General features: G+C 62.5%; 1 protein-coding gene across 1 annotated transcript; it reads left to right on the top strand.

The window, feature by feature from the left end:
• Positions 1–1,100: 1,100 nt before the first annotated feature.
• On the top strand, positions 1,101–25,185 carry LOC142403358 (serine/threonine-protein kinase TAO2-like). Its single transcript, XM_075489592.1, is given in 17 exon segments — positions 1,101–1,413; positions 1,518–1,589; positions 1,689–1,790; positions 5,384–5,429; positions 5,530–5,626; positions 7,571–7,684; positions 7,762–7,853; positions 7,940–8,033; positions 8,134–8,215; positions 8,336–8,497; positions 12,778–13,053; positions 17,437–17,850; positions 18,721–18,849; positions 20,506–20,709; positions 24,702–24,710; positions 24,712–24,907; positions 24,910–25,185. Coding segments are annotated over 17 exon segments (2,340 nt in total). The 5' UTR covers positions 1,101–1,281; the 3' UTR covers positions 25,029–25,185.
• Positions 25,186–26,047: the final 862 nt, after the last annotated feature.

Below are 26,047 nucleotides of genomic sequence, written 5' to 3'. Positions count from 1 at the left end.
GGGCAGAGAGGAGACCCCCGAGTCCCCTCATGGACTTGCGGAGCAGAGCCCGCACCCCTGGGTCACTTGTGGGGCAGAACCTGGCCCCCGAATCCCCTCAGGGACTTATGGGGCAGAGCTTGGCTCACTTGTGGGGCAGAGCTGGGACCCCTGGCTCACTTGTGGGGCAGAGCTGGGGTCTCTGTGTCACTTGTGGGGCAGAGCTGAGACCCTCGAGTCCCCTTATGGACTTGCGGAGCAGAGCCCGCACCCCTGGGTCACTTATGGGGCAGAACCTGGCCCCCGAATCCCCTCCGGCACTTATGGGGCAGAGCTTGGCTCACTTGTGGGGCAGAGCTGGGACCCCTGGCTCACTTGTGGGGCAGAGCTGAGACCCCCGAGTCCCCTCATGGACTTGTGGAGCAGAGCCCGCACCCCTGGGTCACTTGTGGGGCAGAACCTGGACCCGAATCCCCTCCGGCACTTATGGGGCAGAGCTTGGCTCACTTGTGGGGCAGAGCTGGGACCCCTGGGTCACTTGTGGGGCAGAGCTGGGACCCCTGGCTCACTTGTGGGGCAGAGCCGAGACCCCCGAGTCCCCTTATGGACTTGTGGAGCAGAGCCCGCACCCCTGGGTCACTTATGGGGCAGAACCTGGCCCCCGAATCCCCTCCGGCACTTATGGGGCAGAGCTTGGCTCACTTGTGGGGCAGAGCTGGGACCCCTGGCTCACTTGTGGGGCAGAGCTGGGGTCTCTGTGTCACTTGTGGGGCAGAGCTGAGACCCTCGAGTCCCCTTATGGACTTGCGGAGCAGAGCCCGCACCCCTGGGTCACTTATGGGGCAGAACCTGGCCCCCGAATCCCCTCCGGCACTTATGGGGCAGAGCTTGGCTCACTTGTGGGGCAGAGCTGGGACCCCTGGCTCACTTGTGGGGCAGAGCTGAGACCCCCGAGTCCCCTCATGGACTTGTGGAGCAGAGCCCGCACCCCTGGGTCACTTGTGGGGCAGAACCTGGCCCCCGAATCCCCTCAGGGACTTATGGGGCAGAGCTTGGCTCACTTGTGGGGCAGAGCTGGGACCTCTGGGTCACTTGTGGGGCAGAGCTGGGACCCCTGGGTCACTTGTGGGGCAGAGAGGAGACCCCCGAGTCCCCTCATGGACTTGTGGAGCAGAGCCCGCACCCCTGGGTCACTTATGGGGCAGAACCTGGCCCCCGAATCCCCTCCGCCACTTATGGGGCAGAGCCCGCCTGCCCGGCGCCTCAGCCCCACGGAATCTCTGGGTCCCCCCAGCCGCCGCCATGCCCTCCAACGCTCGCGCCGGCAGTTTGAAGGATCCCGAAGTGGCCGAGCTTTTTTTTAAAGAAGATCCCGAAAAACTTTTCGGGGACCTGCGGGAAATCGGCCACGGCAGCTTCGGGGCCGTCTACTTCGTGAGTGCCCCCCAAGTACCCCCCCCGAGCGCCCCCTAAGTTCTCCCCCTACCCTGCCCCACACATTTCTCCCCCTTTTTTTTTTTTCTTCTTTTTCCTTTGAGGCGCGGGACATGCGCACTAACGAGGTGGTGGCGATTAAGAAGATGTCGTACAGCGGGAAGCAATCCAACGAGGTGAAGAGGCGGCCGTTCGGGGAGGGGACCCCCAAACCTTCGGGCCCCACATCTCACCCCCCCGCCACCCCCCCCCCGCCCCCTATTTCTGCCCCATAGAAATGGCAGGACATCATCAAGGAGGTGAAGTTCCTGCAGAAGCTGAGGCACCCCAACACCATCGAGTACAAGGGGTGCTACCTGCGGGAGCACACCGCCTGGGTGAGCCTGACCCATAGGTGTGGGGCGGGGGACACACACACACACACACGCGACGCGTCGAGACCCGTAGATGGGGGTTTGGGGGTGTTTTGGGACCCATAGATGGGGGTTTGGGGGTGTTTTGGGACCCACAGATGGGGTTTTGGGGGGTGTTGGGGCCCATAGATGGGGTTTGGGGGTGTTTTGGGACCCACAGATGGGGTTTGGGGGTGTTTTGGGACCCATAGATGGGGGTTTGGTCCCACAGATGGGGGTTTGGGGGTGTTTTGGGACCCACAGATGGGGGTTTGGACCCACAGATGGGGGTTTGGGGGTGTTTTGGGACCCATAGATGGGGGTTTGGGGGTTTTTTGGGACCCATAGATGGGGGTTTGGACCCACAGATGGGGGTTTGGGAGTGTTTTGGGACCCACAGATGGGGGTTTGGTCCCATAGATGGGGTTTGGGGGTGTTTTGGGACCCACAGATGGGGGCTTGGTCCCACAGATGGGGGTTTGGGGGGCGTTGGGACCCACAGATGGGGGTTTGGGTTTTTTTTGGGACGCATAGATGGGGGTTTGGACCCACAGATGGGGTTTTGAGGGGCGTTGGGACCCATAGATGGGGCTTTGGTCCCATAGATGGGGGTTTGGGGGTGTTTTGGGACCCATAGATGGGGGTTTAGACCCACAGATGGGGTTTGGGGGTGTTTTGGGACCCATAGATGGGGGTTTGGTCCCACAGGTGGGGTTTGGGGGTGTTTTGGGACCCACAGATGGGGTTTGGGGGTGTTTTGGGACCCATAGATGGGGGTTTGGGCCCATAGATGGGTTTTGGGGGGTGTTTTGGGACCCATAGATGGGGGTTTAGACCCACAGATGGGGGTTTGGGGGTGTTTTGGGACCCACAGATGGGGTTTGGGGGGCGTTGGGACCCATAGATGGGGTTTGGGGGTGTTTTGGGACCCATAGATGGGGGTTTAGACCCACAGATGGGGGTTTGGGGGTGTTTTGGGACCCATAGATGGGGGTTTGGGGGTGTTTTGGGACCCACAGATGGGGGTTTGGACCCACAGATGGGGGTTTGGGGGTGTTTTGGGACCCATAGATGGGGGTTTGGGGGTGTTTTGGGACCCACAGATGGGGGTTTGGACCCACAGATGGGGGTTTGGGGGTGTTTTGGGACCCATAGATGGGGGTTTGGACCCACAGATGGGGTTTTGAGGGGCGTTGGGACCCATAGATGGGGGTTTGGTCCCATAGATGGGGGTTTGGGGGTGTTTTGGGACCCATAGATGGGGGTTTAGACCCATAGATGGGGGTTTGGGGGTGTTTTGGGACCCATAGATGGGGGTTTAGACCCACAGATGGGGTTTGGGGGTGTTTTGGGACCCATAGATGGGGGTTTAGACCCACAGATGGGGGTTTGGGGGTGTTTTGGGACCCATAGATGGGGGTTTAGACCCACAGATGGGGGTTTGGGGGTGTTTTGGGACCCACAGATGGGGTTTGGGGGTGTTTTGGGACCCATAGATGGGGGTTTGGACCCACAGATGGGGTTTGGGGGTGTTTTGGGACCCCCAGATGGGGTTTTGGGGAGCCTTGGGACCCGCAGATGTGGGGCAGGAGGGTGTTTTGGGACCCGTAGATGGGGTTTGGGGGTGTTTTGGGACCCATAGATGGGGGTTTAGACCCACAGATGGGGGTTTGGGGGTGTTTTGGGACCCACAGATGGGGGTTTGAGAGTGGTTTGGGAGTGTTTTGAGACCCATAGATGGGGGTTTGGGGGTGTTTTGGGACCCACAGATGGGGTTTGGGGGTGTTTTGGGACCCATAGATGGGGTTTTGGACCCACAGATGGGGTTTTGAGGGGCATTGGGACCCATAGATGGGGGTTTGGTCCCATAGATGGGGTTTGGGGGTGTTTTGGGACCCACAGATGGGGGTTTGGTCCCACAGATGGGGGTGTGGGGGGCGTTGGGACCCACAGATGGGGGTTTGGGGGTGTTTTGGGACCCATAGATGGGGGTTTGGGGGTGTTTTGGGACCCATAGATGGGGGTTTGGACCCACAGATGGGGGTTTGGGGGTGTTTTGGGACCCATAGATGGGGGTTTGGGGGTGTTTTGGGACCCACAGATGGGGTTTGGGGGTGTTTTGGGACCCACAGATGGGGGTTTGGACCCACAGATGGGGGTTTGGGGGGCGTTGGGACCCATAGATGGGGGTTTGGACCCACAGATGGGGGTTTGGGGGGCGTTGGGGCCCATAGATGGGGTTTGGGGGTGTTTTGGGACCCACAGATGGGGGTTTGGACCCACAGATGGGGGTTTGGGGGCGTTGGGGCCCATAGATGGGGTTTGGGGGTGTTTTGGGACCCATAGATGGGGGTTTGGACCCATAGATGGGGTTTGGGGGTGTTTTGGGACCCACAGATGGGGGTTTGGACCCACAGATGGGGGTTTGGGGGGCGTTGGGGCCCATAGATGGGGTTTGGGGGTGTTTTGGGACCCATAGATGGGGGTTTGGACCCATAGATGGGGGTTTGGGGGTGTTTTGGGACCCACAGATGGGGTTTGGGGGTGTTTTGGGACCCACAGATGGGGGTTTGGACCCACAGATGGGGGTTTGGGGGGCGTTGGGGCCCATAGATGGGGTTTGGGGGTGTTTTGGGACCCATAGATGGGGGTTTGGACCCATAGATGGGGGTTTGGGGGTGTTTTGGGACCCACAGATGGGGTTCGGGGGTGTTTTGGGACCCATAGATGGGGGTTTGGACCCACAGATGGGGTTTTGAGGGGCGTTGGGACCCATAGATGGGGGTTTGGGGGTGTTTTGGGACCCATAGATGGGGGTTTAGACCCACAGATGGGGGTTTGGGGGTGTTTTGGGACCCATAGATGGGTGTTTAGACCCACAGATGGGGGTTTGGGGGTGTTTTGGGACCCATAGATGGGGGTTTGGTCCCACAGATGGGGTTTGGGGGTGTTTTGGGACCCACAGATGGGGTTTGGGGGTGCTTTGGGACCCATAGATGTGGGGCAGGAGACTGTCGGCACCCACAGATGAGGTTCGGGACCCATAGATGGAGTTTCAGAGGCGTGTAGGGACCCATAGATGTGGGGCAGGGGAGCATTTTGGGACCCTTAGATGGGGTTCGGGACCCATAGATGGAGTCTTGGGGGGCCTTGGGACCCACAGATGTGGGGCAGAGGGGGGTCGGGACCCACAGATGGGGTTTGGGGGTGCTTTGGGACCCATAGGTGTGGGGCAGGGGTTGTCAGGGCCCATAGGTGTGGGGCAGGGTGGCGTAGGGGCCCATAGATGTGGGGCAGGGGGCTTTTTGGGACCCATAGATGGAGTTTTGGGGGGGTCTTGAGACCCATAGATGTGGGGCAGGGGAGTGTTGGGACCCCTAGATGTGGGGCAGGGTGCACTTGGGGGGCACAAGACCCATAGCTGGGCTCTGAGGACAGTTCTGGGGTGGGGCAGAACCTACAGCGGGGTCTCGCGTGGGGCAGGGGCCACCCCACGGCCGGGCCGTGGGGCCGGGGGCTGCCCCACGGTGGGACTTGGGGGGCAGATGTGGGGCAGGCGCTGACTCTTCTGCACCCAGCTGGCCATGGAGTACTGCCTGGGCTCGGCCTCCGACCTGCTGGAGGGTGAGTCGCAGCGCCGTGGGGCAGAGCCGTGGGGCGGCGCCGTGGGGCAGCGCCGTGGGGCGCCCCACGGATCCCCCGCTCACCCCCTTTGCCCCCCCAGTGCATAAGAAGCCGCTGCAGGAGGTGGAGATCGCGGCCATCACCCACGGGGCGCTGCAGGGCCTGGCCTACCTCCACGCCCACAACATGATCCACAGGTGCGTGCCCCACGGCTGCCCCACGGCTGCCCCATAGCGCGGCCCGGCCTCTCTCCGCCCCTCCTGTGCACCACGGCGCGCCAGGCAGTCACGCTGCCCCGCAGTCTGCCTTGGTGTCGGGCTGCCCCATAGCGCACCCCAGTGTGTGTCTGCCCCACAGCGTGCCCCGTAGTGCACCTCGGGCTGCGTCTGCCCCACGGCTGCCCCATAGCGCGTCCCGGGCGCTGTCTACCCGTTTTGTGCCCCACGGCGCAGCAGGGAGTCACGCTGCCCCGCAGTCTGCCTTGGGGTCAGGCTGCCCCATAGCGCACCCCAGCATCCGTGTGCCCCACAGCGTGCCCCATAGCGCACCTCAGGCTGCATCTGCCCCACGGCTGCCCCATAGCGCATCCCGGGCGCTGTCCACCCCTCCTGTGCCCCACGGCGCACCAGGCAGTCACACTGCCCCGCAGTCTGCCTTGGGGTCGGCTGCCCCATAGCGCACCCCAGTGTGTGTCTGCCCCACAGCGTGCCCCATAGCGCACCTCAGGCTGCGTCTGCCCCACGGCTGCCCCATAGCGTGTCCCGGCCTCTCTCCGCCCCTCCTGTGCCCCACGGCACACTAGGAAGTCACGCCGCCCCGCAGTCTGCCTTGGGGTTGGCTGCCCCATAGCGCACCCCAGTGTGTGTCTGCCCCATAGCGTGCCCCATAGTGCACCTCGGGCTGCGTCTGCCCCATGGCTGCCCCATAGCGCGTCCCGGGGGGCAGATGCCCCATAGCGCATCCCAGGTGCTGTCCGTCCCTCCTGTGCCCCACGGCGCAGCAGGGAGTCACGCTGCCCCGCAGTCTGCCTTGGGTTTGGCTGCCCCATAGCGCACCCCAGTGTGTGTCTGCCCCACGGCTGCCCCATAGCGCACCCCAGTGTGTGTCTGCCCCACGGCTGCCCCATAGCGCATCCCAGGTGCTGTCCACCCCTCCTGTACCCCACGGCGCAGCAGGGAGTCACGCTGCCCCGCAGTCTGCCTTGGGGTCGGCTGCCCCATAGCACACCCCAGAGTGTCTCTTCCCCACAGCGTGCCCCATAGCGTACCTTGGGCTGCGTCTGCCCCACGGCTGCCCCATAGCGCGTCCCGGCCTCTCTCCGCCCCTCCTGTGCCCCACGGCGCGCCAGGCAGTCACACTGCCCCGCAGTCTGCCTTGGGGTTGGCTGCCCCATAGCGCACCCCAGCATGCGTCTGCCCCACAGCGTGCCCCATAGCGCACCTCAGGCTGCGTCTGCCCCACGGCTGCCCCATAGCGCGTCCCGGCCTCTCTCCGCCCCTCCTGTGCCCCACGGCACACTAGGAAGTCACGCCGCCCCGCAGTCTGCCTTGGGGTTGGCTGCCCCATAGCGCACCCCAGTGTGTGTCTGCCCCATAGCGTGCCCCATAGTGCACCTCGGGCTGCGTCTGCCCCATGGCTGCCCCATAGCGCGTCCCGGGGGGCAGATGCCCCATAGCGCATCCCAGGTGCTGTCCGTCCCTCCTGTGCCCCACGGCGCAGCAGGGAGTCACGCTGCCCCGCAGTCTGCCTTGGGTTCGGCTGCCCCATAGCGCACCCCAGTGTGTGTCTGCCCCACAGCGTGCCCCATAGCGCACCCCAGTGTGTGTCTGTCCCACAGCGTGCCCCATAGCGCACCCCAGCGTGCGGCTGCCCCATAGCCCACCCCAAGCTCAGTCTGCTTCTCACGTGCCCTGCGGCGCACCAGGCAGTCACTCAGCCCCACATCTGCCCCACATCTGCCCCACATCTGCCCCACATCTGCCCCACAGCCCATCCCATCCCTGTCATCTCACATCCGCCTGTTTCTCCATGTTCCCCCCCCCCGGCTTCCACATTCCCCCCCCCCCGCCCCACTGATTCCCCCCCCCGCCCCACTGATTCCCCCCCCCTCTGCCCCACTGATCCCCCCCTCTGCCCCACAGAGACGTGAAAGCCGGCAACATCCTGCTGACGGAGCCGGGGCAGGTGAAATTGGGCGACTTCGGCTCGGCCTCCATCGTCGCCCCCGCCAACTCCTTCGTGGGGACGCCCTATTGGTAAGGGGGCGGAGAAAACACTTATGGGGCTCAGCCCCACGGCGGGGCGGGGCCTAACGCCCCCCACGTGCGTTTAGGATGGCGCCGGAGGTGATCTTGGCGATGGACGAGGGTCAATACGACGGCAAAGCCGACGTCTGGTCGTTGGGCATCACCTGCATCGAGCTGGGTAGGGACTTATGGGGCGGATAGGGGGCAGCTATGGGGCTGCCCCATATTTCTGACCCCCGCCTCCCCCGCCGTTTCGCCCCATAGCGGAGAGAAAACCGCCCCTTTTCAACATGAACGCGATGAGTGCCTTATATCACATAGCCCAGAACGAATCCCCCGTTCTCCAAGCCAACCACTGGTGAGACCCCGCCCCACACGTCTAGGGCGGCCCCACGCATCTAGGGCGGCCCCACACGTCTAGGGCGCCCCCCAACCCCCATAAGTTTCTTTTTATTTAGGTCAGAATATTTCCGCAACTTCGTGGATTCCTGTCTCCAGAAGATCCCACCCGATCGTCCCACCTCCGACGTTCTCCTCAAGGTAGAACTTCCAAGAGGCCACCAAGATGGGGGTGGTGGTGGTGGGGTGGGGTGGGGTGGGGGTCCCCAAAATTTTAGGGGTCCCCCATAACCTGTGTGTCCCCCCCCTCCCGCCCCCCAGCACCGGTTCCTGCTGCGGGAACGTCCCCAGCGGGTGGTCTTGGACCTGATCCAGAGGACCAAAGACGCCGTCAGGGAGTTGGACAACCTCCAGTACCGCAAGATGAAGAAGATCCTCTTCCAAGAAGCCCCCGACGGACCCGAGCCGGGCGAGGAGGAGGAGGTGAGGAAGGCTCGGGGGAGGGGAGGGGGGGGAGGGGCTTCTTGCTCCTCCCCCACCCCCCCCTTGGTGTCACTTGGGGCTTTTTGGGGGTCTTGGTCACCCTCGTGGGATGTTCTCGAGAAGTTCTTGAGAAGTTCTTGTCTTCTTGAGGGGGCTTCGCCGCCGCCGTGGGGCGTTCCCGGGGTCCTGGTTGTCTCCTTTGGGGTCTTGGCCGCCACCGTGGGACGTCCCTGGGGTCTCCTGTCACCTCCTGGGGTCTTGGCCACCACCGTGGGACGTTCTCCTGAAGTTCTTGCCTCCTTTGGGGTCTTCTCCACCACCGTGGGATGTCCCTGGGGTCCCTTGTCACTTCCTGGGGCCTTGGCCACCACCGTGGGACGTCCCTGGGGTCTCCTGTCACCTCCTGGGGTCTTGGCCACTACCGTGGGATGTCCCTGGGGTCTCCTGTCACCTCCTGGGGTCTTGGCCACCACCGTGGGACGTTCTCCTGAAGTTCTTGCCCCCTTTGGGGCCTTGGCCACCACCGTGGCACGTTCTCATGAAGTTCTTGTCCCCTCTGGGGCCTTGGCCACCACCGTGGGACGTCCCTGGGGTTCCCTGTCACCTCCTGGGGTCTTGGCCACCACCATGGGACGTCCCTGGGGTCTCCTGTCACCTCCTGGGGTCTTGGCCACCACCGTGGCACGTTCTCCTGAAGTTCTTGCCTCCTTTGGGGTCTTCTCCACCACCGTGGGATGTCCCTGGGGTCCCTTGTCACTTCCTGGGGCCTTGGCCACCACCGTGGGACGTCCCTGGGGTCCCCTGTCACCTCCTGGGGTCTTGGCCACCACCGTGGGACGTCCCTGGGGTCTCCTGTCACCTCCTGGGGTCTTGGCCACCACCGTGGCACGTTCTCCTGAAGTTCTTGCCTCCTTTGGGGTCTTCTCCACCACCGTGGGATGTCCCTGGGGTCCCTTGTCACTTCCTGGGGCCTTGGCCACCACCGTGGGACGTCCCTGGGGTCTCCTGTCACCTCCTGGGGTCTTGGCCACTACCGTGGGATGTCCCTGGGGTCTCCTGTCACCTCCTGGGGTCTTGGCCACCACCGTGGGACGTTCTCCTGAAGTTCTTGCCCCCTTTGGGGCCTTGGCCACCACCGTGGCACGTTCTCATGAAGTTCTTGTCCCCTCTGGGGCCTTGGCCACCACCGTGGGACGTCCCTGGGGTTCCCTGTCACCTCCTGGGGTCTTGGCCACCACCATGGGACGTCCCTGGGGTCTCCTGTCACCTCCTGGGGTCTTGGCCACCACCGTGGCACGTTCTCCTGAAGTTCTTGCCTCCTTTGGGGTCTTCTCCACCACCGTGGGATGTCCCTGGGGTCCCTTGTCACTTCCTGGGGCCTTGGCCACCACCGTGGGACGTCCCTGGGGTCCCCTGTCACCTCCTGGGGTCTTGGCCACCACCGTGGGACGTCCCTGGGGTCTCCTGTCACCTCCTGGGGTCTTGGCCACCACCGTGGCACGTTCTCATGAAGTTCTTGTCCCCTTTGGGGTCTTGGCCACCACTGCGGGACGTCCCTGGGGTCCCCTGTCACCTCCTGGGGTCTTGGCCACCACCGTGGGACGTCCCTGGGGTCCTTGTTGTCCCCTCTGGGGTCTTGGTCACCTTCATGGTATGTTCTTGTGTTCTTTGGGGTCTTGGCCACCACCGTGGGACGTCCCTGGGGTCCCCTGTCACCTCCTGGGGTCTTGGCCACCACCGTGGGACGTTCTCCTGAAGTTCTTGCCCCCTTTGGGGTCTTGGCCACCACCGTGGGACATCCCTGGGGTCCTCGTTGTCCCTTTTGGAGTCTCAGCCACCACCATGGCATGTTTTCATGAAGTTCTTGCCCCATTTGGGGTCTTCTCCACCACCATGGGACATCCCTGGGGTCCCCTGTCACTTCCTGGGGTCTTGGCCACCACCATGGGACGTCCCTGGGGTCCCCTGTCACCTCCTGGGGCCTTGGCCACCACCGTGGCACGTTCTCATGAAGTTCTTGCCTTCTTTGGGGTCTTCTCCACCACCGTGGGACGTCCCTGGGGTCCCCTGTCACCTCCTGGGGCCTTGGCCACCACCTTGGGACGTCCCTGGGGTCTCCTGTCACCTCCTGGGGCCTTGGCCACCACCGTGGCACGTTCTCATGGTCTTGTTGGTCCTTTTGGGGTCTTGGCCACCACCATGGGACGTCCCTGTGGTCCCCTGTCACCTCCTGGGGCCTTGGCCACCACCGTGGGATGTTCTCGTGAAGTTCTTGCCCCCTTTGGGGTCTTGGCCACCACCATGGGACGTCCCTGTGGTCCCCTGTCACCTCCTGGGGTCTTGGCCACCACTGTGGGACGTTCTCATGAAGTTCTTGCCCCCTTTGGGGTCTTCTCTGGCACCGTGGGACATCCTGGGGTCCTGGTTGTCCCCTCTGGGGCCTTGGCCACCACCGTGGGACATCCCTGTGGTCCCCTGTCACCTCCTGAGGTCTTCTCCGCCCTCATGGCACGTTCTGGCCACCCTTGTTGTCCCCTTTGGGGTCTCCTCCAACCCAACGGGGCGTGGTCACGACCGCGTTGTCCCTTTTGGGGTCCTCATTGGCCGCCGCGGTCCCTCCCCACGTCCTCGTCCCACCTGGGGTCCCCTTTGACGCCCGTGTCACCTCCCTGAGGTCCCCACTGTCCCTCCTGAGGTCCCGTTGACCTCATGGAACATCTCCAGGGTCCTCATTGTCCTCATGGTCCCTTCTCATGTCCTCGTCCCTCCTGAGATCCTGGTGACCACCACAGAACATCTCCGAGGTCCTCATTGTCCCCATGGTCCCTTCTCATGTCCTCGTCCCTCCTGAGATCCTGGTGACCCCCACAGAACATCTCCAAGGTCCTCGTTGTCCCTCATGATCCCTCCCCACGTCCTTGTTGTCCCTCCTGAGGTCCCGTTGACCCCATGGAACATCTCTGAGGTCCTCGTTGTCCCCCATGGCCCATCCCCACGTCTTTGTCCCCCGTGTCACCTCCCTGAGGTCCCCACTGTCCCCTTGGGGTCCTGTTCACCCCCATGGGCCACCTCTGAGGTCCTTGTTGTCCCCATGGTCCATCTCCATCTTCTCATTGTCCCACCTGGGACCCTGTGTCCCCTGTGTCACCTCCCCGAGGTCCTCCTTGTCCCCCATGGCCCATCCCCACGTTCTCCTCCCACTTGGGGTCCCCCATGTCACCTCCCTGAGGTCCCCACTGTCCCTCCTGAGCTCCAGCTGACCCCATGGAACATCTCCAAGGTCCTCATTGTCCTCATGGTTCCTTCTCATGTCCTCGTCCCTCCTGAGATCCTGGTGACCACCACAGAACATCTCCGAGGTCCTCATTGTCCCTCATGGTCCCTCCCCACGTCCTCGTGGTCCCTCCTGAGGTCCCGTTGACCCCCATGGAACATCTCCCATCTCCTCGTTGTCCCCCATGGCCCATCCCCACGTCTTTGTCCCCCGTGTCACCTCCCTGAGGTCCCCACTGTCCCTCCTGAGGTCCCGTTGACCCCCATGGGCCACCTCTGAGGTCCTTGTTGTCCCCATGGTCCATCTCCATCTTCTCATTGTCCCACCTGGGACCCCATGTCCCCTGTGTCACCTCCCCGAGGTCCTCCTTGTCCCCCATGGCCCATCCCCACGTTCTCCTCCCACTTGGGGTCCCCCATGTCACCTCCCTGAGGTCCCCACTGTCCCTCCTGAGGTCCCGTTGACCCCATGGAACATCTCCAAGGTCCTCGTTGTCCCCATGGTCCCTTCTCATGTCCTCGTCCCTCCTGAGATCCTGGTGACCACCACAGAACATCTCCGAGGTCCTCATTGTCCCTCATGGTCCCTCCCCACGTCCTCGTGGTCCCTCCTGAGGTCCCATTGACCCCCATGGAACATCTCCAAGGTCCTCGTTGTCCCCCATGGCCCGTCCCCACGTCTTTGTCCCCCGTGTCACCTCCCTGAGGTCCCCACTGTCCCTCCTGAGCTCCAGTTGACCCCATGGAACATCTCGAAGGTCCTCATTGTCCCTCATGGTCCCTCCCCACGTTCTCATGGTCCTTCCTGAGGTCCCGTTGACCCCATGGAACATCTCCAAGGTCCTCGTTGTCCCCATGGTCCTCGTGGTCCCTCCTGAGGTCCCGTTGACCCCCATGGAACATCTCCGAGGTCCTCGTTGTCCCCCATGGCCCATCCCCACGTCTTTGTCCCCCGTGTCACCTCCCCGAGGTCCCCGCCCCACCGTTGTCCCCTCTCCTTCCCCCAGGAGCCGGAGCCCTTCCTGCAGCGGGCGGGGACGGTGGGCAGCATGGAGAGCAGCCATTCGCTGCCCAGCATGTCCATCAGCGCCTCCAGCCAGAGCAGCAGCGTCAACAGCTTGGCCGACCCCTCCGAGGAGGAGGAGGAGGATGAAGAAGAAGAAGAAGAAGAGGAAGAAGAAGAAGAAGAAGAAGAAGAGGAGGAAGAAGGTCCCGAGTTGGCCATGATGCAGGAGGGGGAGCACACCGTCACCTCCAACAGCTCCGTCATCCACCGCTTGCCCGTGAGTGCAGGGGCTGGGGGACGGCGGGAGGTGGGGCCACCACCGTGGGGACGTCGGGATGGGTTCCACCACCGTGGGGACGTCGGGATGGGTTCCACCAGCGTGGGGAGGTTCTGAGGTGGGGCCACTACTGTAGGGACGTCGGGATGGGTGCCACCACGGTAGGGGTGTTCTGAGGTGGGGCCACCACCGTAGGGACGTCGGGATGGGTTCCACCAGCGTAGGGAGGTTCTGAGGTAGGGCCACCGCCGTAGGGACGTCGGGATGGGTTCCACCAGCGTAGGGAGGTTCTGAGGTAGGGCTACCACCGTAGGGATCTCCAGATGGGTTCCACCATGGTAGGGAGGTTCTGAGGTGGGGCCACCACCGTGGGGACGTCGGGATGGGTTCCACCACCGTGGGGATGTCGGGATGGGTTCCACCACGATAGGGGTGTTCTGAGGTAGGACCACCACCGTAGGGAGGTCTGGATGGTTTCACCATGGTAGGGAGGTTCTGAGGTGGGGCCACCACCGTGGGGACGTCGGGATGGGTTCCACCACGGTAGGGGTGTTCTGAGGTGGGGCCACCGCTGTAGGGACGTCGGGATGGGTTCCACCACCGTAGGGAGGTTCTGAGGTGGGGCCACCGCCGTAGGGACGTCGGGATGGGTTCCACCAGCGTAGGGAGGTTCTGAGGTGGGGCCACCACCGTGGGGATGTCGGGATGGGTTCCACCAGCGTAGGGAGGTTCTGAGGTGGGACCACCACCGTGGGGACGTCGGGATGGGTTCCACCAGCGTAGGGAGGTTCTGAGGTGGGTTCCACCAGCGTAGGGAGGTTCTGAGGTGGGGGCCACCACCGTAGGGAGGTTCTGAGGCGAGACCACCTCTATAGGGATGTCCAGATGGGTTCTACCACCGTAGGGAGGTTCTGAGGTGGGGACACCACCGTAGGGATGTCGGGATGGGTTCCACCATGGTAGGGAGGTTCTGAGGTGGGGCCACCACTGTGGGGACGTCGGGATGGGTTCCACCACTGTGGGGACGTCGGGATGGGTTCCACCACTGTGGGGACGTCGGGATGGGTTCCACCATGGTAGGGAGGTTCTGAGGTGGGGCCACCACCGTAGGGAGGTCCTGAGGTGTGGGTCTACCATCATAGAGAAGTTCTGATGAGTCCCACCACTGTAAGAAGGTCCTAAGATGTGATTCTACCACTGTAAGAAGGTCTTGAGATGGGGTCACCACCGTAGGGAGATCCTGTTGTGAGTCCACCACCGTGGGGGTGGTCCTGAGGTGTGGGTCCGCCATCATAGAGACGTTCTGATGGTTCCCACCACCGTAAGAAGGTCTTAAGGTGTGGGTCCACCACCGTAGGGAGGCCTTGAGGTGTGGGTCCACCATCACAGAGAGCTTCTGATGCGTCCCACCACCATAAGAACGTTCTAAAGCGTGGGTCTACCACCACAGGAAGGTCTTGAGATGGGGCCACCACCATAGGGAGGTTCTGAGGTGTGGGTCCATTGTCATAGGGAGGTTCTGATGGTTCCCACCACCATAAAAAGGTCTTGAGATGGGGCCACCACCGTAGGGAGGCCCTGAGGTGTGGTTGCATCATCACAGAGAGGTTCTGATGGCTCCCGCCACCGTAAGAAGGTTCTAGAGTGTGGGTCTGCTACCATAAAAAGCTCTTGAGATGGGGTCACCACCGTAAGAACATTCTAAAGGGTGGGTGTAGCACCTTGAGAAGGTCTTGAGATGGGGCCACCACCATAAGAACGTTCTAACGTGTGGGTCTACCGCTGTAGGAAGCTCTTGAGATGGGGCCACCACCGTAGGGGAGACCCCACTGTGGGTCCACCACCCTGGGGGTGGTCCTGAGGTGTGGTTCCACCATCATAGAGACGTTCTGATGGCTCCCACCGCCATAAGAACGTTCTAAAGCCTGGGTCTAGCACCTTGAGAAGGTCTTGAGATGGGGCCACCACTGCAGGGGAGACCCTGTTGTGGGTCCACCATCATAGAGATGTTCTGATGGCTCCCACCACCATGAGAAGGTTCTAAAGCCTGGGTCTAGCACCATAAAAAGCTCTTGAGGTGGGGCCACCACCATGAGAAGGTTCCAGAGCCTGGGTCTAGCACCATAGGAAGTTCTTGAGATGGGGCCACCACCATCAGAACGTTCTAAAGCCTGGGTCTAGCACCTTGAGATGGGGTCACCACCATGAGAAGGTTCTAAAGCCTGGGTCTAGCGCCATAGGAAGCTCTTGAGATGGGGCCACCACCATCAGAACGTTCTAAAGGGTGGGTGTAGCACCTTGAGAAGCCCTTGAGATGGGGCCACCACCATGAGAAGGTTCTAAAGCCTGGGTCTAGCACCATAGGAAGCCCTTGAGATGGGGCCACCACCATCAGAACGTTCTAAAGGGTGGGTGTAGCACCTTGAGAAGCTCCTGAGATGGGGCCACCACCATCAGAACATTCTAAAGCCTGGGTCTAGCACCTTGAGAAGCTCTTGAGATGGGGCCACAACCGTGAGAAGGTTCTAAAGCCTGGGTCTAGCGCCATAGGAAGCTCTTGAGATGGGGCCACCATCATCAGAACGTTCTAAAGTGTGGGTGTAGCACCTTGAGAAGCTCTTGAGATGGGGTGACCACTATGAGAAGGTTCCAAAGCCTAGGTCTAGCACCATAAAAAGCTCTTGAGATGGGGCCACCACCATGAGAAGGTTCCAGAGCCTGGGTCTAGCGCCATAGGAAGCTCTTGAGATGGGGCCACCACCATCACAACGTTCCAAAGCCTGGGTCTACCACCTTGAGAAGGTCTTGAGATGGGGCCACCACCATAAGAAGGTTCTAAAGCCTGGGTCTAGCACCTTGAGAAGCTCTTGAGATGGGGCCACCACCATCAGAATGTTCTAAACCCTGGGTCTAGCACCTTGAGATGCGGCCACAACCGTGAGAAGGTTCTAAAGCCTGGGTCTAGCGGCATAGGAAGCTCTTGAGATGGGGCCACCACCATGAGAAGGTTCTAAAGTGTGGGTCTAGCACCTTGAGATGGGGCCACAACCGTGAGAAGGTTCCAAAGCCTGGGTCTAGCACCATAGGAAGCTCTCGAGATGGGGCCACCACCATGAGAAGGTTCTAAAGCCTGGGTCTAGCGCCATAGGAAGCTCTTGAGATGGGGCCACCACCATCACAACATTCTAAAGCCTGGGTCTAGCACCTTAAGAAGGTCTTGAGATGGGGCCACCACCAGGAGGAGGTTCTAAAGTGTGGATGTAGCACCTTGAGAAGCTCTTGAGATGGGGCCACCACCATCACAACGTTCCAAAGCCTGGGTCTACCACCTTGAGAAGCTCTTGAGATGGGGCCACCACCATCAGAACGTTCTAAAGCCTGGGTCTAGCGCCATAGGAAGCTCTTGAGATGGGGCCACCACCATGAGAAGGTTCCAAAGCCTGGGTCTAGCACCATAAAAAGCTCTTGAGGTGGGGCCACCACCATCAGAACGTTCTAAAGCCTGGGTCTAGCGCCATAGGAAGCTCTTGAGATGGGGCCACCACCAGGAGAAGGTTCCAAAGCCTGGGTCTAGCGCCATAGGAAGCTCTTGAGATGGGGCCACCACCATCAGAACGTTCTAAAGCCTGGGTCTAGTGCCATTGGAAGCTCTTGAGATGGGGCCCCCACCATCAGAACGTTCTAAAGGATGGGTGTAGCACCTTGAGAAGCTCTTGAGATGGGGCCACCACCATCAAAATGTTCTAAAGCCTGGGTCTAGCGCCATAGGAAGCTCTTGAGATGGGGCCACCACCATCAGAACGTTCTAAAGCCTGGGTCTAGCACCTTGAGAGGGTCTTGAGATGGGGCCACCACCATGAGAAGGTTCCAAAGCCTGGGTCTAGCACCATAAAAAGCTCTTGAGATGGGGCCACCACCATGAGAAGGTTCTAAAGCTTGGGTGTAGCACCTTAAGAAGGTCTTGAGATGGGGCCACCACCATCAGAACATTCTAAAGCGTGGGTCTAGCACCTTGAGAAGCTCTTGAGATGGGGCCACCACCATCAGAATGTTCTAAAGGGTGGGTGTAGCATCTTGAGATGGGGCCACCACCATGAGAAGGTTCCAAAGCCTGGGTCTAGCGCCATAGGAAGCTCTTGAGATGGGGCCACCATCATCAGAACGTTCTAAAGGGTGGGTGTAGCACCTTGAGAAGCTCTTGAGATGGGGCCACCACCATCAGAACGTTCCAAAGCCTGGGTCTAGCACCTTGAGAAGCTCTTGAGATGGGGCCACCACCACAGGGGAGACCCCGCCGAGGTTCCCCCACCCCGGGGTGGGACACGCACGACACAACTCCCGATCCGTGACCCCACCCCCCTCCCCCTTCCCCCTCTCCTCCAGCCCCCGGACGGCCTCTACGCCCCCCCTCCCTCTTCCTCCGCCTCACCCCCTCCTCCTCCCCCCTCCCCCCCTCCCCTCCCCCCCCACCGCCGCCCTTCCCCCCGCCCCCTCCCCCCCCCGCCGCCGCCCCCGCCGCCCCCCCCCCACCACTTCTCCACCATCCGCCCCGCCTCCTCGGTGACGCGGCAGCAGCGGGCGCGGGAGCGGGAGGCGGCCTCGCGGGAGCAGCTCAGCGGCTACCAGCGCATGCGCCGCCGCCACCAGAAGCAGCTGCTGGGGCTGGAGAACCGCCTGCGGGCCGAGCTGGCCGACCACCGCCTCCGCCTCGACCGCGAGCTGGAGAGCCAGCGCCTGGCCGCCGCCGCCGAGGCCGACAAGCTGGCCAGGAGGCACCAGGCCATCTGCGAGAAGGAGGTGGGAGGGGCTTGGGGGGGGGGTGGGGGGAGGGGCTTGAGGGGGTGGGGGTGGGGTGGGGTGGGCCCCAGAGGACCTTGAGGGGGCCAGGAGGCACCAGGCCGTCTTCGAGAAGGAGGTGGGAGGGGCTTGGGGGGCTTAATGGGGTGTGGGAGGGGCCTAAAGGGGGGTGGGAGGGGCTTAATGGGGTGGGAGGGGCTTGGGAGGGTGGGGTTGGGGTGGGGCTGGCATGGGGTGGGGTTGGGGTGGGGTGGGGTTGGGGGGTGTGGGCCCCAGAGGACCTTGAGGTGGCCAGGATGGATTGGGGAAGGGGGTGGGAGGGGCTTGAGGGGGTGTGGGAGGGGCTTAATGGGGTGGGCGGGGCATGGGGAGGGTGGGGCTGGCTGGGAGGGGCTTGTGGAGGGGGTGGGGTTTGGGGAGGAGCAGCTGGCCAGGATGCCTTCCATGAGCAGGTGGGTGGGGCTTGAGAGAGTGGGAGGGGCTTGAGAAGGAGGTGTGGCTGGGTGGGAGGAGCTTGAGGGGGGAGTGGGTGGGGTTTGGGGGGGTGGAGCCAGAGCAGGGGGTGTGGCTTCAGGGGGCTGAGTGAGATGGGGGGCAGGGCCTAAAGGGGCGGAGTCTCCCCTCGGGGGGCGGGGCGGAGTCTCCCCTCGGGGGGCGGGGCGGAGTCTCCCCTCGGGGGGGGGGCGGAGTCTCCCTTCGGGGGCGTGTCCCAAGGCACAAGGGGGCGTGGCTACCGCTGTGCCGCTGCTTCCCTAGGGGCCATGGGGGGGGGGGGGGGCGGGTGTTTGGGCTCGGTGGGCGGGGCCTGCGAGGGCGTGGCGGCCCCGCCCCCCCCCCCCGCTGACCCCACCCCCTCGGCCCCGCCCTCAGGCCAAGGTGGCGTTGGGGGAGGAGAAGAAGTTCCAGCAGCACATCCTGGGCCAGCAGAAGAAGGAGCTGGGCAACCTGCTGGAGGCCCAGCGCCGGCACTACAAGCTGCGCAAGGAGCAGCTCAAGGAGGTGGGGACCCCCCCCAGCACCCCAAAACCCCCCCGGGACCCCAGCCCCCCCCCCCCCCCCCCCAGCACCCCAAAACCCCCCCGGGCCCCCAACACCCCCCCCAGCACCCCCAACCGGGCCCCCAACCCCCCCCCCCAGCACCCCAAAACCCCCCCGGGCCCCCAAAACCCCCCCAGGCCCCCAACCTCCCCCAGCACCACCACCCCTCCCCCCCAGCACCCCAAAACCCCCCCGGGCCCCCAACACCCCCCCCCCCAGCACCCCAAAACCCCCCCGGGCCCCAGCACCCCCCCCCAGCACCCCTAACCCCCCCCCCCAGCACCCCAAAACTCCCACGGGCCCCCAACCCCCCCAGCACCCCCACCCCCCCCCAGCACCCCAAAACCCCCCCGGGCCCCCAACACCCCCCCCACGGGCCCCCACCCCCCTCCCAGCACCCCAAAACCCCCCCGGGCCCCCAACACCCCCCCCCAGCACCCCCAACCCCCCCCCCCAGCACCCCAAAACCCCCCCGGGCCCCCAGCACCCCCCCCAGCACCCCCAACCCCCCCCCAGCACCCCAAAACTCCCACGGGCCCCCAACCCCCCCAGCACCCCAAAACCCCCACGGGCCCCCAACACCTCCCCCACGGGCCCCCACCCCCCCCCAGCACCCCAAAACCCCCCCGGGCCCCCAACCCCCCCCAGCACCACCACCCCTCCCCCTCAGGGCCCCAGCACCCCCCCCAGCACCCCCAACCCCCCCCCAGCACCCCAAAACCCCCCTGGGCCCCCAACCCCTCCCCATCCCCTGGGGTCCCCCAAATCTCCCCCCTCCCCCCCATATCCTCCCCCTCCCCCCCATATCCCCATTCCCTCCCCCCAAACTCGCCCCCCGTCCCCTTTATTCCCCCCCCACTCCACCCCCCACGCCCCCAGCGACGCCCAAATCCCCCCCCCCCCGCCCCCCCATATCCCCCCCAACCCCTCCCCACCCCCTGGGGACCCCCAAACCCCCCCCATATCCCCATTCCCTCCCCCCCCAACCCCTCCCCACCCCCCTAAACCCCCCAAACTCACCCCCCGCCCCCTCTATCCCCCCCCCCCGCCCCGCGCCGTGGGGCAGGAGCTGCAGGAGAACCCCATTCCCTTCCCCACCCCCCCCAACCCCTCCCCACCCCCTGGGGACCCCCATATCCCCTCCCACCCCCCCCATCTCCCCATTCCCTCCCCCCCCAACCCCCTCCCCACCCCCTGGGGACCCCCATATTCCCCCCCACCCCCCCCCATATCCCCATTCCCTCCCCCCCCAACCCCTCCCCACCCCTGGCGACCCCCAAATCCCCCCATATCCCCGTTCCCTCCCCCTCCAACCCCTCCCACCCCCAAATCCCCCCCATATCCCCGTTCCTTCCCCCCCCAACCTCTCCCCACCCCTGGGGACCCCCAAATCCCCCCCATATCCCTGTTCCCTCCCCCTCCAACCCCTCCCCACCCCTGGCGACCCCCAAATCCCCCCCATATCCCCGTTCCCTCCCCCTCCAACCCTTCCCCACCCCCTGGGGACCCCATATCCCCCCCATATCCCCCCTATCTCCCCGCTCCCTCCCCCCCCAACCCCTCCCCACCCCCCTAAACCCCCCAAACTCACCCCCCCCGCCCCGCGCCGTGGGGCAGGAGCTGCAGGAGAACCCCAGCACGCCCAAGCGGGAGAAGCAGGAGCGGCTGCTGCGGCAGAAGGAGACGCTGCAGCAGCTGCAGGCGGAGGAGGAGGCCGCCCTGCTCTGCCGCCAGCGCCAGTACTTCGACCTCCAGTGCCGCCAGTACAAGCGCAAGATGTTACTGGCCCGCCACAGCCTCGACCAGGACCTGCTGCGGGAGGTGAGGGGGGAAGGGGAGGGGGAGGGGGGGGGCGGGGAAGGGGTTTGGAGGGGTTAGGAGGGGTTCGTAGGGGGGTGGGGGAGGGTTAGGAGGGGTTTTGGGGGGGTGGGGAAGGGTTAGGAGGGGTTTTGGGGGGGTGGGGAAGGGTTTAGAGAGGTGGGGAAGGGGTTTGGGGGGGTTAGGAGGGGTTTTAGGGGGGTGGGGGAGGGTTAGGAGGGGTTTTAGGGGGGTGGGGAAGGGGTTTGGGGGGGCCGGGGGTTTAGGGGGGTGGGGAAGGGCTTAGGGGGAGCTAGGAGGGTCACTGGGGGGGTGGGGAAGGGGTTTGGGGTGGTTGGGAGGGGTTCTTAGGGGGGTGGGGAAGGGTTATGGGGGGTGGGGAAGGGGTTTGGGGGGATTAGGAGGGGTTTGTAGGGGGGTGGGGGAGGGTTAGGAGGGGTTTTAGGGGGGTGGGGAAGGGTTATGGGGGGTGGGGAAGGGGTTTGGGGGGGTTAGGAGGGGTTCGTAGGGGGGTGGGGGAGGGCTAGGAGGGGTTTTGGGGGGGTGAGGAAGGGTTATGGGGGGTGGGGAAGGGGTTTGGGGGGGTTAGGAGGGGTTTTAGGGGGGTGGGGAAGGGTTTAGAGAGGTGGGGAAGGGGTTTGGGGGAGCTAGGAGGGTCACTGGGGGGGTGGGGAAGGGGTTTGGGGGGGTTAGGAGGGGTTTTAGGGGGGGTGGGGGAGGGTTTAGGGGGGTGGGGAAGGGTTTAGAGGGGTGGGGAAGGGTTTAGAGAGGTGGGGAAGGGGTTTGGGGGGGTTAGGAGGGGTTTGTAGTGGGATGGGGGAGGGTTAGGAGGGGTTTTAGGGGGGGTGGGGAAGGGTTTAGAGAGGTGGGGAAGGGGGTTTGGGGGAGCTAGGAGGGTCACTGGGGGGGTGGGGAAGGGGTTTGGGGGGGTTGGGAGGGGTTCGTAGGGGGGTGGGGGAGGGTTAGGAGGGGTTTTAGGGGGGTGGGGAAGGGTTATGGGGGGTGGGGAAGGGGTTTGGGGGGGTTAGGAGGGGTTTTAGGGGGTGGGGGAGGGTTTGGGGGGTGGGGAAGGGCTTAGGGGGAACTAGGAGGGTCACTGGGGGGGTGGGGAAGGGGTTTGGGGGGGGTTGGGGGGGGTTTAGGGGGGTGGGGGAGGGTTTGGGGGGTCCCTGGGGGGTGGGGAAGGGTTTAGGGGGATTAGGGGGGGTTTAGGGGGGTGGGGAAGGGCTCAGGGGGGTTGGGGGGTTCCCCTGGATCTGTGGGGCAGGGGAGTCTCTGGGGCTGTGGGGGCAGGGGAATCCCTGAATCTATGGGGCAGGGCTGTGGGGCTTCTAGCAGGTGACAAAGGGGTCCCTGAATCTATGGGGCAGGGGGGTCCCTAAATCTATGGGGCAGGGCTGTGGGGCTCCTAGCAGGTGATAAGGGGGTCTCTGGGCTATGGGGCATCTATGGGGCAGGGGGCTTCTTGAATCTATGGGGCAGGGAGTCTCTGGGGCTGTGGGGCAGGGGAATCCCTGAATCTATGGGGCAGGGTTGTGGGGCTCTTAGCAGGTGATAAGGGGGTCTCTGGGGCTATGGGGCATCTATGGGGCAGGGGGCTTCTTGAATCTATGGGGCAGCGCTGTGGGGCTCCTAGCAGGTGATAAGGGGGTCTCTGGGCTATGGGGCATCTATGGGGCAGGGGGCTTCTTGAATCTATGGGGCAGCGCTGTGGGGCTCCTAGTAGGTGGTAAGGGCATCTCTGAAGCTATGGGGCATTTATGGGACATCTATGGGGCAGAGGAGTCCCTGATCTATGGGGCAGGGGAATCCTAAATCTATGGGGCAGGGTTGTGGGGCTCTTAGCAGGTGATAAGGGGGTCTCTGGGCCATGGGGCATCTATGGGGCATCTATGGGGCAGGAGACTTCTTGAATCTATGGGGCAGGGGAGTCTCTGGGCTATGGGGCATCTATGGGGCAGGGGAGGTCCCTGAATCCATGGGGCAGGAGCCTCCTTGAATCTATGGGGCAGGGCTACGGGTCTCCTAGCAGGTGATAATGGGGTCCCTGAAGCTATGGGGCAGCTATGGGGCAGCTATGGGGCAGAGGCCTCCCTGACTCTATGGGGCAGACCCTAGGGGACACCCCCCACCCCCCGGGGGTGCAGAGCAGGCGGGGGAGGGGGGGGGGGGGCACGGACCCGCTCCCCTCCCCCCTCAGTGGGGCAGCACCCATGGGTCCCTCCCCTCCCCACCCCTCCCCTCCCCCTTCGTCTCCCTCCCGCTCTTTGTTTCTTTTGTTCTTTTTTTGTTCTTTTTTGTTCTTTTTTGGGTTTTTTGGGGGGTTTTTTGTTCTTTTTTGGGGTTTTTTGGTTCTTTTTGGGTTTTTTTTTGTTTGTTTTGGGATTTTTTGGTTCTTTTTTGGGGGTTTGGGGGATTTTTTTTGTTGTTTCTTTTGATTTTTTTGATTTTCGTTTTTTTTTATTATTTTTCGGGGGTTTTTTGATTTTTTTGTTTTTTTATTTTTGGGGGTTTTTTTTATTTTTCGGGTTTTTTTGATTTTTTTTTTTGATTTTTCGGGTTTTGTTGATTTTTCGGGTTTTGTTGATTTTGGGTTTTTTTTGATTTTTCGGGGTTTTTTATTTGTTTTTTTTTATTTTTGGCGTTTTTTTGATTTTTTTTTTTTGTTCTTGGGGAGGGGTTGGTTTTTTTGGGGTTTTTTTCGGGGGTTTTTTTGTTTGTTTCTTGGTTTTTTGGGGGGCGTGTTTGGTTTGGTTTGGTTTCTTCGTGGTTTCTGTTGGGTTTTCGTGGTTTTTGTTGGGTTTTTTGTGTTTTCCGTTGGGTTTTTTTGGTTTTCCTTTCGGTTTTTCGTGGTTTTTGTTGGCTTTTTTGGGTTTCCGTTGGGTTTTTTGGGTTTTCCGTTGGGTTTTTCGTGTTTTCGTTGGGTTTTTCGTGTTTTCCGTTGGGTTTTTTTGGGTTTTCCGTTGGGTTTTTTTGGTTTTCCATTGGGTTTTTCATGTTTTCCGTTGGGTTTTTCGTGTTTTCCGTTGGGTTTTTTCGGGTTTCCTTTCGTTTTTTTCGGGTTTCCTTTCGTTTTTTTCGGGTTTCCTTTCGTTTTTTCGGGTTTCCTTTCGTTTTTTCGGTTTCCTTTCGTTTTTTCGTGTTTTTCCGTTGGGTTTTTTGGTTTTCCGTTGGGTTTTTTTGGGTTTCCATTGGGTTTTTTTGGTTTCCGTTGGTTTTTTTGGGGTTTCCTTTCGTTTTTTCGTGTTTTCCGTTGGGTTTTTTGGCTTTCCGTTGGGTTTTTTGGCTTTCCGTTGGGTTTTTTTGGGTTCCGTTGGGTTTTTTTGGGTTTCCTTTTGGTTTTTCGTGTTTTTTGTTGGGTTTTTTGGTTTTCCGTTGGGTTTTTTTGGGTTTCCGTTGGGTTTTTTGGGTTTCCGTTGGGTTTTTTTGGGTTTCCGTTGGGTTTTTTTGGGTTTCCGTTGGGTTTTTTGGGTTTCTGTTTGGTTTTTCGTGTTTTCCGTTGGGTTTTTTTGGTTTTCCTTTTGGTTTTTTGGTTTTCCTTTCGGTTTTTCGTGTTTTCCGTTGGTTTTTTTGGTTTTCCTTTCGGTTTTTTCATGTTTTCCGTTGGGTTTTTTTGGGTTTCCGTTGGGGTTTTTCATGTTTTTCGCTGGGTTTCGTTGGGTTTCATTGGGTTTTTCACGTTTTCCGTTGGGTTCCGTTGGGTTCCGTTGGGTTCCGTGGGTTCCGTTGGGTTCCGTTGGGTTCCGTTGGGTTCCGTTGGGTGTTTTTTGGGTTTTTGGGGTTTTTTGGTTTCTTTTTGTTTTTTTTTTTGTTTGTTTTCGTTTTTTATTTGTTTTTTTTTTTTCCCCCCATTCATTTACTTTTCCATCGCCATGGTTTTTTTTTTTTCATTTCTTTCTTTTTTTCTTTCTCCTTTTTTTTTTTTTTCCCCCTGTGTCCCCCCCCCCGGCGTTTTTCGGTTTTCTCTCCCGCCGGGGGCGAGCCCCTCCCCGCAGGAACTCAACAAAAAAACAGTGCCACAAAGACCAGGAATGCGCCACCCTCCTGCGGCACCACGAGGCCACCCGCCAGCTGGAGACCCGCCACCTCACCGCCCTGCACCGCACCCGCGCCCACCTCGCCCGCTGCCAGCACCAAACCGAGCTGGCCAACCAACGCGACTACAACCGCCGCCGCCACCAGGAGCTCCGCCAAAAACACGCCGCCAAGCCCGCCAGCAACCCAAAAACCTCCGAGTAGGTGCCGGCGACGCCGGGGGGGGCCGCGTCGTCCTCGTCCTCGCCGCCGCCGCCCTCTTCCCCACCTCCTCTGCTCCCTCTTAGCCCTGGCCTTCGCCCTCCGCCCCGCCTTCCCCTCCCTCCTCTTCCTCCTCGCCGCCCTTTGCGTCCAACGACGCGGCGTCCGCGGTTGCCTCTTGGCCCTCGAGTGCGGCGCTGCCGCGTCCGCCCTGGCTTACGCCTTCCTCCCCCCTTCCGCCGACGCCGCCGACGCCGACGCCGGGGGGGCTTCCCTCCCCCCCTTGGCCGCGGCGGGGGCGCGGCGGCCGTTTTGGGGCTGAGCGCCCGCCGCGGTCGTTTTTACGTGCCCGTCATCCTTTTGGCCGCCCAACTTTTGGCTTCCCGTGGTTATTTTTACCCCTTTACCTCGCCGGCCTTTGCGCCCAGCGCCCTCTGCGGGGCTTCCCCCGCCGCGCCCAACGCCTTTGGCTGCGGGGGGTCTTGGCTTTGCCCCCCTCCCTTTTCGGGGCGCTTTTACGGGCGGGGTTGGCTTCCGAACGCCGCCTTTTCCGCCTTTTCCCCAAAACCAACAAAGGGGGGTTCCGCTCCCGCCTGCCCATCCCCCGCCGGGGGGCTCGGCCCCTCCCCCCCTCCCCCCGCCGCTGCTTCTCCGCCCTCAAGCGTCGCCTCTTGGCTTTGGGGACCCGCTTGGCCCTTTTTGCCCCCCCTTTTTTTTGGGGGGGGCGACCCCCGCCTCCCCCCCCCAGTCGGATCCCCCGCCCCGCCCCCCCGCCCCCTTTCTTCCGGACCCTCCCCCCTCCCCCCACCTCCTCCCCGGGGGGCGACGACGGCACCCGGGGACCCCCCCCGCCCCCGCGGCGCCCGTGGAGGGTGACGGCGGCCCACGGGGCCGCGGCCCCGGCTGCACCCAGGCACTACGGACCCCCCCCCTCTGGCCTCGGGGACCCCCCCTTTTTTGGGGTCCCCCCCCGTTTGGGGCTGAGATGCCCCGTTTGGGGCCGGGGACCCCCCCCGTTTGGGGCCGGGGACCCCCCCTCTGGCTCGGGGACCCCCCCTCTGGCTCGGGGACCCCCCCTTTTTTGGGGTCCCCCCCGTTTGGGGCC

This window comes from Mycteria americana, unplaced genomic scaffold (genome assembly GCF_035582795.1).
Source record: "Mycteria americana isolate JAX WOST 10 ecotype Jacksonville Zoo and Gardens unplaced genomic scaffold, USCA_MyAme_1.0 Scaffold_211, whole genome shotgun sequence".
NCBI lineage: Eukaryota > Metazoa > Chordata > Aves > Ciconiiformes > Ciconiidae > Mycteria > Mycteria americana.
Note: the sequence above shows the minus strand (reverse complement) of the source record. Positions and strands in the feature narration are given on the sequence as shown.